Source organism: Meleagris gallopavo, chromosome Z (assembly GCF_000146605.3).
Source record: "Meleagris gallopavo isolate NT-WF06-2002-E0010 breed Aviagen turkey brand Nicholas breeding stock chromosome Z, Turkey_5.1, whole genome shotgun sequence".
In the NCBI taxonomy this organism is placed as follows: domain Eukaryota; kingdom Metazoa; phylum Chordata; class Aves; order Galliformes; family Phasianidae; genus Meleagris; species Meleagris gallopavo.
In genome coordinates, this window is record NC_015041.2 from 53,473,419 (window position 1) to 53,486,955 (window position 13,537).

Genomic DNA, 13,537 nt, shown 5'->3' on the forward strand with positions numbered 1-13,537 from the left:
GTTTGGATTTTTTTTTTTTTTTTTGAGGCATTGCTGATATTTCAGATATTGTGGTCCACAGCCTAGCCTAAGTGTGAGAGATATAAAATCCTACCTAAAGTTATGTCAGTAAATGACGTGGCCAGCTGTTAAGTTAAAACACTCAGGGAAGTCATAAAGGGGGTCAAAATGAAGCTAACCCTGCACATATAGTGTAATGAACCAAGAACCACTCCTGTGATCTTTGATGATAGAATTGTAGGAAACCTGTCTGTGTATCAGTGCAGATAAAATTCACTTCACTCCCTCACCTTTGATCCACTCGATTCTGAAGTGTCACCCAACATGGGTGTCATCAAAACAAAAAGTAACATGACTTCTGTATGATCTCAATGTCACCAAGATTCCCCTCAAAAAACCTGAAACCTCATGATTTTTGCTTTTAGAGAAATAGGTTTTTTACCCAGTCAAATCAAGGTGATCAGGTGATCTTTGCTGTTACAAATATGTAAGAAAATGTACTTTTAAGAGCAAATTGAGAAACATGCACAGAAGACGGTGGAAATAAAGAACACATTGATCAGTGATTCTTTGTGATAATCAGAATGTTAGTATATCAAAGGGATACTGGATTGGCATTTATGATTGCATAGAATCTTGGGGAGTTTATTATTGCCTGCAGGCAAAAGCCAGTGCAATTTCCTCTTTTTTAAAAAAGAAAATGGATATGTACTCATTTCTTCTTGAGGGATTTTGCAAATAAGTAGTTAATTTCAATTGAATCTTGCTGTCTACCTTTATTACCATGCTTCTCAATGACACTCTTAAAAGAAAAAAGCTTCCAGCTGAGCCAGTCTCCATGACTACTGCACATTCCCCTTCCTTTTTCTATTTTATCCTTGAACTGAAAAATGACATATGAAGGACTTGGACAAAGAGAGCAAGAAAGTAAACAATTGTATGTAACAGACAGCTAGATACAGGAGGCCAAGTGTTGTTTCACATCAACAAAGCAACAGACTTCTATAGAGAACTAAAAATAATAGTCATGCATACTGGAAAACAAAAACACTCTTAAAAATGAATACACTTCTGATGCTGTACAATAAAAAGATTTCTTTTCCTTAAAGAGCAACCAATACCAGCTCCAACTGCTGTTGAAGGATCTGGTTCACAATTCTGCAGAAGAAAATAAACAAAAAAAGTAAAACCAGAGAAATAGAAAATAACCTACATTAAATTACATATAAAAGATCTAAAAAAATACAAGTCAACAAAATAATATACAATTTAATTGAGAAACCAAAAATTTGAAGAAAATCTGAACAGCTAGCTATTCGTTAAATAGAAGATGGACTGCAAAACAAAAAGATTTTTGCTTTTTTAATCTTCTAATATTACATATTAGCAGCTAGCAAATTATTAAAAGCCAGGCAATCTACTAAATTATTTAGAAAATAATCTACCAAAATCCCTATTCATTAGGTCTATCTAACCAGCTCTAGCATGTCTTCTTAAAATCTTTTAAAATCTTTAAAAATACATAATCTACCTTTTTTCATCTTTTTCCTTGGCTTCATCTCTCTTGGGAGTCTTCTCCAATCTGTACAGAAAGTAGCTTTAATACTTATAAACAGTGATTTACAGCAGTAATCCACCTCATCTCACTTAGCAAGACTGCCTCTGTTGTGCTTGATTCCATGACATGTGAGTCTAATTGTAATATATGGTCATATAGGATTTGTAAGTCTAATTGTTTAAGCATTCGACGATTTTGCTGAATTTTACCCGTACTTTAGGACGAAGTATAAAGAGGACCAGCATTTTACCCACTTAATGAAAGCTGGCATCTATCCCAGTCAGACGAAGTTCAGCCCTTCCAGTGTCCCAGATGCCCTCTAAATTACACAGTATCATCAAGTCTGCAGTATTGACCTATTCAGATATATTTGTGAAAGTTTAATGTCATAAAATCAATCTACCAGTGACTGACAAACCATGTTGGTGGAGTTTTTTAGTACATAATTTTCATATTTTCTCCCAGTTCAGAACTGGTATTTGCATGGGAAATAACACAGAGGGAAAGCTATAGAGATCAAGCTTGCGTTTTTTGCTGAGAATTAGTTGTTTTGAATGAGAAAAAAATAAAATCACTTTTATTTATTCTTTTCTAGACAAAACAATACTTCCCTTTGATCTGAAAACACCAAAAGGGCATAACTCTCAACAAAGAGTACATGCCTTGGTAAGGATGCATGTACTATTTTACTACTTTAAAAATTTTGAATCAAACATTTCAGAAGAACAGATTACCCAGGCAATTACCAAAACACCCTTTGGTATTCTCAGGTATTACCTGGGGTCCATGCTGCATGCTCCTTTTCATCATCCATGTACTTTTTACTGTACCTTTCAATTGCTGTAGAGAAAGATGCAAAGATTTTTTTAATCCACTAGAAAGGCAATCCACAGTGTTTTTGGTATTTTCCTGTAATTAAACATATAGCATATCCTCTTTACCCCACATGAAGCAGTTTCTTGCACTGTTCTACAACACTTAAAAAAAGTTTCATAACAGTTTTCATGGTAATTCCTAGGACTAATCATATGGTAAGTACTCAAAAAACCTGGATTTTATAACCCTAGGTCTCAAAAACAAAAACAATAAATAAATAAATAATAAAAAACAGAAAGAATCTTGCTCCCCATTTTGAAGGTACATCCCTTCCATCAAGGGAATGCCATTGCATCCCGTTGTTGATGTATGGGCTGGAAGGGCTGGCAGAGAGGCGTACTGATAATTGGCTGAACCTCTGCACCACAGAGCGGTAATCTGTGGTTTGAAGCCTAGCTGGAGGTCCAGGGGCCAACACTGGGTCCAAGTCCTGTCTAACATCTTCATTAATGATCTGGATGATGGCAGAGTACATCCTCAGTAGTCTGCTGATGACACAAATGTGGTGGGAGTGGCAGATGGACCAGGAAGTTGTGCTGCCATCCAGGGGAGCTGGTCTACAGCTTCCTCATAACAGAGCAATAATCTCTCAGAAATAGAACCCAAGGAAACTGCAGAATCATAGCACGGTTTCAACTTGAAGGAAATTTAAAGACCATCCAGTTCCAACATCCATTTCCCACCAGTGCAGAGCCTCATCCAATCTGCCATTGAACACCTTCAGAGATGGACCATCCACAGCTTCTTTGGGCAACCCGTGCCACTGCTACACACCTTCACAAGTCTCCCTGAAGCCTTCACTTCTCCAGGCTAAACAAAACTCTTTCCCTCAGCATTTTTTCATAGAAAAGCCCTCCAAGCATTCTTGTGGCCTTCTCTGAACTTGCCCCAACATCTCCACATCTTTATTGTGCTGGGGACCCCAGAGTTGAATGCAGTAAATATGAAGCTTTGTTAAAGGAGAGTCAGACTGAGTGTTAGGAAGAGGTTCCTTGCTGAGAAGGCAGTCAGGCACTAGAACAGGCTCCCCAGGGTCACTGCACCAAGCTGTCAGAGTTTCAGAAGAATTTAGACAGTGGTCTTACACGTAGAGTTTGAATTTCAGGTCATCCTGTAAGGAGTCAGGACATGAACACAATGATCCTTACAGATCCCTCCCAGCTCAGAATTCTGTTCTGTACCTGGACAAGCTGGAGACATCAGCTGGCAGGAATCTTGTCAAGCTCAACAAGCAGAAGCGCAATGTCCAGCACTTCAGGAGGAGCAACCCAAGGCACCAGACATGCTAGCGGCACTCAGCTGGAAGCAGCTTTGCAGGGAAGGATCTGGGATCCTGATGGCCACCAAGTTAAGCATCAGCTAGCAATGTGCCTTTGCTGCTAATGCTGATGGTATCCTGGACTGCAACAGGCAAAGTGTTGTCAGCAAGTCTACTAACATAGGTGAGACAACACCTGGAGTCCTTTGTCCAGTTTTTGGCTCCTCCAGTAAGAGAGACCTGGACATACTGGAGTGAGTCCAACAAAGGGTTACACAAATGTTGAAGTACCTGCAGCACCTCTCCTTTGAAGAGAGGCTGAAAGAGCTGTGTCTGCTCAACCTGGAGAAAAGGAGGCTCAGGGGGATCTCATCCATGTCCATAAATATCTGAAGGGAGAGTGCAAAGAGGATGGATTAAGGCCCTTTTCAGTGGTGCCCAGTACCAGCACAAGAGGCAGTGGGCCAATCTGGAACACAGGAAGTTCACTCTGACCATCAAGCAGCACTCCTATACTGTTCAGGTGATGGAGCACTGGCACAGGCTGCCCAGAAAGGTTATGGAATCTCCTCCTTGTAGATCTGCAGAAGCCTCCTGAACATAGACCTGGGTAATCTGCTCTGGATGCTCCTGCTGGAGCAGAGCTTGGGTCAGATGGACCCATGCCAGCCTCAACCCTTCTGTCATTTTATGATTGAAAAAAATAAAATTAGTGGCATTGTCACTGTTCTAATTCTAAGAAGCATCCAGAATTCCTAGGACTCAAAAGGCCTAGAAGCACCCAGAATTAGAAGGTCTCAGAAGGCCTCAGAAGTCATCTCTGAATGACTGATCATCAAGTCCCAGGGCTTCAAGTACTTTTGCAATGACAAACCTTTGCATTATAGCAAGAAGACTCTGAAATTCTAACAATATGTTTTTGTCCATTTTTCCTCAGTCTGGGCACAAGAAATAAATTAAGAAATGCAGTATAAATAATACAGTAGTTATACAGTGTAGATATATGGATTCATACTGGAAAAAAAATAATCTTGCACAATCTTTAATGAGAAAATTAATTTTCTCAGTTTTATTTTTTCTTATCAAATCACCATGCCCAACTGCAGTATCCACAACACAAAATTATATATTCTGATTGCAGTAATACCTCAGTACTCAAACAGGGATTATTTTTGTGGGTATTGTACAAAAAATGAAAAACAGGCTGTGATCTATGCAGTAGAAGACTTCTAACATACTCACTGGAGAAAAGTGTGGAAAAAGATGATATCAGAAATTAAACTCAATTTTAAATTGAGCTGTGATAAGGGCAGCAGAAGACCTACTTAAAACTGAGCAACAAAAAGCTTCTATCTAAAATGACAGTGTCTGGAGGGGCACTTAATATAGACGGCCTTCATAGATGCTTGTTTGAAACTGTCAGCAACATGGGGAAAGAAACTAGTAGTTTAGATTTCAGCTCAGTGATCTTTAGTAAGAATTAATTGCTGATGCCATCAGTAAAAAAAATGCGCCTGCCTGACTTGCCACTCACAGTTGATGAATTAATTCCAAACCACTGCCAAGGTGATAGTCACCCAGTCACAGCAGATATACTTACAGGAAAAAATATGAATGATTCATAGCTTAGGAAGTAAAGAAAATGGAGAACATGGAGAATACACCTACCACTTGCTCAAAATAAGTTTGAAATGAATGATGAAAGTCTACATATGGTATACTAATGCATCAAAATTGCCAGGTACTATTAGATATGACTTTCCTTCACTATGTGAATAATGAAAGATAGATAGCTGGTCCTACCTAATTAAAATGTTTCCCTTCTCACTCTTCAAATGACCATTTGGCTCACAGATGTTGTGCTGGCAGTCTAAAAGAATTCATTTGCTCTTGCAGCAAAGCCAATCTAAGAAATTTCTGCCAAGAGTCCCCATTTTGCCTCTCCTGCAATTCTACTAGATGTTTAGATGAAATACAGAGAAGAAAAGGGTTGTAAATCACACCACTGAAAACATCAGTTAAGAATAATTAGATGAGAGCAAGCTATTTAAGCTGTAGACATCCACTGATGTAACCATACTGAACCATTGAAACAGAGGTATTTTTCTGCAGCTAAAGGTTCTATAGAGAGTTATGGCAAGATACCAACTTTTCCTCAGGGAGACACTGAGAAGAATTGAAGTAGCTCTTTTCTTGCTTACCTGCAATTGCCAATATTTGTACAAAAACAGTCAAAGCTAGTAGTTCTGTTAAAGAGCATAGTCAGCACTAATACTCAGAAAGAAGGATACAGAAACAAAGGTTAAGGGGTAAGAACTACCACATGAGACAAAGTTGGAAAACAGAGGTAACATTCTCAAAATGGCTGGTTCTACTCAGACATCCTTTCAGGCTCAGCAGTTTCCTTTTCTGTGCATCAGATGGAAATAGCAAACTTCGAGCTTGACAAAGATCAAGAGCACAGAAAGCCTCTGGTGAGATAAGAATCTGGAAAGATTGAAATTTGTTTACATGAGAGATGAAAGATATATGAGTTAAAAAAGAGAAATTTTTATTTCTTCTACAATCATAAAAGGATTTAGAAATGAAGATCAGACCTCCTGTTCTTGCCCCAAAACCAAGAGTTTACCTGGCTGCACAGTCAGCATCTCTGACTGCTGTGAGAACTCTGGGCTCTGAAACTATTTTATGCTCTCTGTAGGAATTCAGGGTCACCAGAAAATGTCTGAATGGGTACTGAAACATAATAGACATGTGGCTAAACATATGTGTTCAAATTAAAAAAAAAATTAAGGGGGTCAGGGAGCACTGGAAGCTATATTATCATACTGCAGTGTGTTTCTTCTTTTTAAGTAGTACTTTAATTCAAGAACAAGATGACAGTCAATAAGGTGTATTATTCAGAGTACTGTACTCAAAGCTAATAAAAAAAGAATTGCACAGTCTCAAGAACCTCTATAATTTGCTCACATTCAAGAGGGGATAAGACTATGCAGCTGTATCATATCTCCACCATGAATACTCAGAGTTAGAAAACACTTGGATGGTTTCAGGATGGATATTAAACCTTATGTTTTAGAGTTTATTTGAGTTCTCATTATTTGAAATTACCACATTATAGCAATGGAAAGATTATCTAATGTTTGGTTATTCCAGATTTCTTAAACAATAAAGCTTGATAGAGACAGCCTATTGCACAGACTGGGCCTTGAGTTTGACACAAACAGCACTACCTAACATGCTATATTTCTTCTTTTCCTGTATTAGCACTTTGTGTTTATAGCACTGGGAATCAGAACTTAGAAGGATAACAGAGAGAAGCAAAAGTCAGAAGTGAAAAAAAGCACTCCTCCCAGTAATAAGCCCCAGTGACTTTAGGTTTAAAATACTGCAACTGCAAAGTAAACAGACTGTGGCCTTCCTTCCCTGTTCTGTTTTCTGACCAGGAAGCTTGGATTTTAAAAATGTAATGATGCATGAATGGTTATCAAGTAGCAGAATATTTATTTTTATCAAACAATAATAAGGTGGTTAATGTTTAATTACATGTAATTAAAAGACATTCTCTTTTAATGCAGTAAGATCAAGTTTTGTCTTCAAATTCGGTTCTACTTCTGATGCAAACCTCAATAAATCATTTATTTTCACTTTGATCTTTCTATTTTAAGTGAGTTCTCAGTCTTCCCTGATCTTCACTGCATCTTACCAATCTAAAAGAGCATGTTTTTAGAATGTCCAGCTATTAACTAAAATATTTATAGTTTTAAGTTCATGTCTACACAATTAAAATGGAAGCTGAATTTCAAATCTTATATTTACTATGGATTTCTTTGCTCCAATGCAAAATTTGTACAGTATTTTTAACATGTAGTAATACCTATTTAGTTTATATTGATTATCATATAATTGAAAAAACCACAAATAGTTGGTCTTAATGTTTCTTACTTTATATCAAACAGAATACCTTGCCTTTTTAGCACAGGAGTTGCTTACAAGGTACAGCACTTGTATGGGTGACCTGCAACTTCAGTAAATGCAAATGAGAGCACTCCTATCATTATTCTGGCTCTTTCTCATTCTCCCTTATCAATACTAAATATATCTTTAACACATGCCTTTCACTACATTATCCCTCATGGAATAAATACTGAAGACAGAAATAAAAAGCACACAAACAAACCTTCATGATCTTCTTCTACTGCCAAAAAATATGGCATTTTTTTCATAGCTCCTCTAAAATCTTGTTTTAAGGCCAACATGTAATCTTCATCCTCTCCTGTTTTCAGAGGCACTGGCTTATTGTCTGTACTCTGTACAAATTATTTTTATTATTTGCAATGTCTTTGATATCCATCAAATATGCAGGAACACTAAAAAAAAAACTACAATAAACACACATAATCATGAAAGAATGCAACTTTGCATTATACTACATAGCAGGTATACTTTATTACATTCTAAAATACATAATTGTTTAAATTTACACTTCATTACTTTTTGTATCTTTCTACAAAAATTCATCAGTCAACCAACCAGAGAGAAAATATTAAAACTGTGAAACCATGATTCATAGTCATGTTAAGCTTAAAGAATTCTTAAAGAACAACAACAGTTTTTCATTCCAACCTAACTTAAACAGAAACCACTGCTTTAGTCAAAGTAAAGCAGGCCCTAACCCCTTCTAAAACAGAATTTCAACTGTATAGGTTGCTCTGGAAGAAATGCCTCCTACTTATTTCAATGGAAACTACAACAGATACAAAGATGGAGCAAATTCTCAGTAACAAAACTCTATTTTTCAGCAGTCAGCACCGTTAATTACACATTTGCACCAGCGATGAACAAGAGTCTGCAAGTTGTGCTCATAAAAACCTGCACCAGCAGAAGTCACTGTACTGTACACATTGTCACTGTAGCGACTGCAGGAATGCACCACCCAACACCTCACTGTGCTCACATCCACTGTCAGGTCTCCAGTGGTGTTTAGCAAGTGTCAATGAATGCATCACTTATTGCTCATGGAGGAATTCATTGATAACCCTTTCCTTTATCTGCTCTTCCATGTCAGATGCCATTCTGTCAGACTGCCTCTCTGCTGCCATCTGTTGCACAGCAATAAAATGTAACAGAATATGGGTGGGAAGGTTCAACCCCTGCTATCATACCAATAACATCCGCTTCTGATGGTGTGCCAAATCATAAAATAGAAGGCATTACTTTCAGAGCACTCTTCATGCATTATGTATGATTACCCCAAATAACACAGTTTGATTAATATCATATCACAATCAGATAGCACACAGGCCCACACACATCACAATTTTTTTTCAGTTAAGTGAACTGTTAAATTTTTCTGGTTTTGTTTGTTTGAACTAGAAATCCTGAAACTGGAAAGATATGTAATAAAAAGTTTCTAAAATATATGGCAAATTAAGGCTAGTGATTGAATCAATTATGTCATAACTACATAATATTTCTCTTATCTGACAGATGGTGCACAATCACTATCTGAGTGATTGGTTGCAAACCACAAAGCATTATAACAGCTGGAGTTTACTAGTTTCAGCTTTTTTTGCAAGCTGGACAACATTTTAAACCTTTCAAGATGCTGATGGTATGCTGATGTACCTTAACTGGTTTTCTAATTGCATTTACAGGAAATCAATTAAAACACAAAAAAGCCTATGAGAAATATGTAAACATGATCAACAATTCACTGCTTAAAATAATTAAATAGTGTAAGTCAGTGAATAGCTGTAAGATCACACTTTTGGTCACTGCCCAATCATTAAATGTAATTCATGCAATTTTTAGCAGTACTAGTTACACTGAGTTACTTCAATTTTTCAATGGAAAAAGCATCTTTAATTTCCTCAGTGTATATGTTAGATAGAGGCTATACACTGGATATGGGATTAATAATTCTAAGGCAACTCCATCACTGATTGTAACTGCAGAATCTGTACTCACACATAATTCAGTACCCTAGTGCTATCAAGCAGATAATAAATGACACTAGGAACAATTTAGATGACTTAAAATCAATGAAGTCATGCAATTAAAATTATAAGGGAAATGGTGGACTAAGACATTAACATAACACCCGCTTCAGTAAATCAAAACCATGTGTGAAATAACTATTCAGGTAAATACCAGAATAGTGCTGATCATATGCCAAACTTGCTAGTTTCATATCATAATGTGTTGCGAAAAATTTCCTGCACCTCGATCAAATCCTCATATAAACGGAAGTTCTCATATAAAGCCAAAAAACTACTTTTCAGCCTCAAAATTGTCCAAGTTAAAAAACATCTTTCCGTTGTTTTCAAATTATTCTTCACATTCTGGCTACTGAAGCACAAGATAATCATTCAAAATTCTTCTGTGTTTGCATCAGCAGAAAATTTCTAAATCAGATACGGTCATAACTTGAAACACTAGTATAACTTCATTTCAGGACAAGTTCAAAAATCCAGTGTTTCCATTACTGTAGCATCCAGAAAACCAAATTACAGTGAGGTCACTAATGAACGAACATGTCACAAGCTATCTAGGTTACTGAGGGATACAACTGCTAGCAAACAGGTAGGAAGAGATAACTATAATGATAAAACCAGCAACAACTGATCACTCACTTTAAGTATTTGAAAACTGACCTAAAGTTCTCAGAGTTCTTACATTTCATTCCAATACCTAAATGAAAGAGAATGCACTTTACCTGAACATCGAGAGCGCTAAAGAAAGCTTCAATACTTACAGGAAATAGCGGTGGAGGCTTACACACAACATCAGGTAGAACTGCACCTTTAGAGAAGCCAATGGCTTCAATGTTGAATGTAAATGAAGCACGTCCTCTTCCTCTACCTGACCCGGCCATTTGAAGATACTAGAAATATTAAAAAATTTAACAGGTTTAATTTTTTATGTATATGAAATACATTGCATATAAAATTATGAATAAAACCCAATGTTTAGCAAGCATTGAAGTAATTTTAAAAGCACTCTCAAAGGTCATATAAATTTCAAATGTTTTTAATGCCCATCTCAGGTGCTATGAATTTCATTAATGCTTTAAATAAAATTATTCCCCTCATTTCTACTAGATACTTTTGCAAGACAGAAATTAACTAATAACATATGCATTAACACTTTCTTCTTATTAAGCTTAGTATGTAGTGACTTGAGTTCAATCAAGGTAGAATCACAGAATCATTTTGGTTGGAACAGACCTTCAGTATGATCATCTCCAAGCATCTTTTCTGGGAAGCACTTTCCAATGCTCTACCAACCACTCCACAAAGAAATTCTTCCTGATATCCAGTCTAAGCCTCTCCAGTGTAACTTGAGGCCTTTTCCTCAGGTTCTATCACTTGCAACCTGGAGAGGGGGTGCAGGGAGGGCACTTAGAGCTCAAGGACATGCCAGGGCCATAGCCACAGGGAGCATCATATATACCATCAGGGAGCAGGAGATGGCTGAGTGGTGGAGCCAGGAGGGCTCCCTGCTGAAGTGATGTGGTGTTTCTTTCATCCTTGGTTGGGTCAGCAAATAACTATGTCTGCTCTCTCTCTTTCAGAGTGGCACATCTTTCAGCTGCAGATCTGGCATGGCGGAACAACTCACCCTCTACTTTTACCAGTCCACTGCACTGCAGATTGGTCAGGGCTGCACCATCAGAGTAGAGTTGCCCCACCTGCTTCATCACGTATGATGGCCAGGCCTTTGCCCTGCCACGCCTCCATGAATTTTGCTTTAGGTACCTGACATGCTGAGTGAAGTGGAATCCAGAGTGCTCCCTTTGCACAAGCCCAATCATAGCTATCAACTCTCACGCTGGAGACCTGATCTATGCCTGTAGCAGGGGCACTGGATTAGATGATCTTTCAAGGTCCCTTCCAATCCCTGCTATTCTGTGATTCTGTACCCAGTGGCTCTGAACCACTGAATAGCCAAACCAGCCCTGGGAGCACATCCATTGCTCACAGCAACCACACAGCGGTGTGCAGTCAGCACCGTCTGGGATGAAACTTGGACAGGGGCAGGCGCAGCACAGTGCTGGCTCAAGTTAAGTTGTGGCAAACAATTGTATGCATTTTGATAGATTGGCTAAATGCAGTCCTGTGAACAGTGAAAAATACGTAGCTGTGGCTTCCATTTTGATAACGGAATTTGGGAACAGGTTTCAAGATTGCTAAAGAATCACCAGTTTTTTTTATATATTTGTGACCCAATTTTTAGTCAACATAAATACATTACCTGTATTTTCAAATGGAATGCATGGAATTGCAGTCAGACATGTCTCTTTACCAGACCTGTATAAGCCCTATCTTAGCAGAGAGAAATACCCTTCACTTCATGACCATACCTGATTCATGTCAACACTTTTTGGCAGTACGTACATTTGTAAACAATTGTTTTTGAGGAAGAAACACGAAAAGAGAAAACTTCATCCAGAATCTCTGATGAACACCTTTAGATTCACTAAGAACTGCAGCTACTACCATCAAACAACTGGTGCACCATTTTCACAAAAATATGGTCAAATATCCCACCAGTTTTATGGTTTTGTTTCTCTCTTTTAATGTTTATATTAAGTTTTGTTACTTATACACATGAACTACATTATATATTTTATATGCAGCCCAAGATCACATACAAAATCTTAGAGTGAAGACTCCTCTTCACTCTAAGCCAAAAGTTTGGGCACCCATGTTAAGATCATCAAGCTTCATATTACCAAGTCTACCATCCAACCATGTCCCTAGGCACCACATCTACACGTCTTTTATTACCTCCAGGGATGAGGGCTCAACTACTTTGCTGGAGAGCCAATTCCAATGCTTCACAACCCTTTCAGTAAAGAAAATTTCCCTAGTATCCAATCTAAAACTCTCCTGACGCAACATGAGGCCATTTCTTCTTGCCCTATTTAACCAAGCATATAAAAGAAAAAAAAAATAAAATAGCTCGCAATTACAGTAATTTACTGCACAATAGCCATAAATTTCTGTATGGCTATTAAAAATAAATAAATAAATAAAAAGCCTGCATTTATAGCTACATCTCACCTAATCTCCATCTCAGTGTGTGATCCATGAGCTGGCAGGTAGAGATAAGTCATGAAACATTTTTTTTGTGGAGAATGATATCAAGAGATGAGGTCCAAGTTTGAGCAAAGTGACACTGCTCATGTCTCAAGACCACATAAAGTATGACTGAGGAATCCCAGCCCAGAAATCGCTTGGGCATACCAGTAATTACTAGGTTATCAAACTGCAAGACTGTTCCAGACTTCCTGCTCTACCTGTAACATCCCAGCTATTCTCAAGGCAACCCACACAAGATAAAGATCCAAATAGAAAATAAGAACTAGCACAATACCTATAGCTTTCCATACAGTTGTCTAAGACAACAAGGAGAATTACTATTAGGAACAAAGAAAGGACTACTTAAGATCCTTTCAGAATTCCCAAAATTGAAGGAACGGCCTTTTTATTAAATGTCAATGAAAAACAAGTATATTTTCTTATGTATTATTTTCCATAGGAATATGCTCTGTTTGGAGGAAGCTAAATCATGCTACACATTTCTATGTCAGTCTACTTCACAGAAAACCATCTAAAAAAAAATCAGAATGTCCTACATAAATCATTTTAAGAAAGACAAGAAAGAAAAATCTGAGTATTTAATTAAGTGAAGATGGAAAAAATATGTGAAATTCTTTTGAAAACAAGATGAGAAAGAAAATGTGAGCCTGGCAGAATGAAGAAAGATAAAAGATAAATTTCCAAACATGAGCAGATATCAAGGTGTGAAAAAAGAGAACTGACAGAAAACAAAAAACA

The 13,537-nt window shown here is 37.4% G+C and overlaps 1 protein-coding gene across 1 annotated transcript in view; it reads right to left on the reverse strand.

Annotated features, from left to right (window-relative positions):
* POLR3G (RNA polymerase III subunit G) overlaps positions 1–13,315 on the reverse strand; it is a 19,521-nt gene extending 6,206 nt beyond the window's left edge. The window contains exons 1-4 of the mRNA XM_031557365.1: positions 10,450–13,315; positions 7,873–8,002; positions 2,336–2,398; positions 1,532–1,582 (exon numbers count right to left, since the gene is read on the reverse strand). Of these exons, the coding sequence (XP_031413225.1) occupies positions 1,532–1,582; positions 2,336–2,398; positions 7,873–8,002; positions 10,450–10,569 (364 nt within the window). The 5' untranslated portion in view covers positions 10,570–13,315. The remainder of the gene's footprint in view (positions 1–1,531; positions 1,583–2,335; positions 2,399–7,872; positions 8,003–10,449) is intronic.
* Positions 13,316–13,537: the final 222 nt, after the last annotated feature.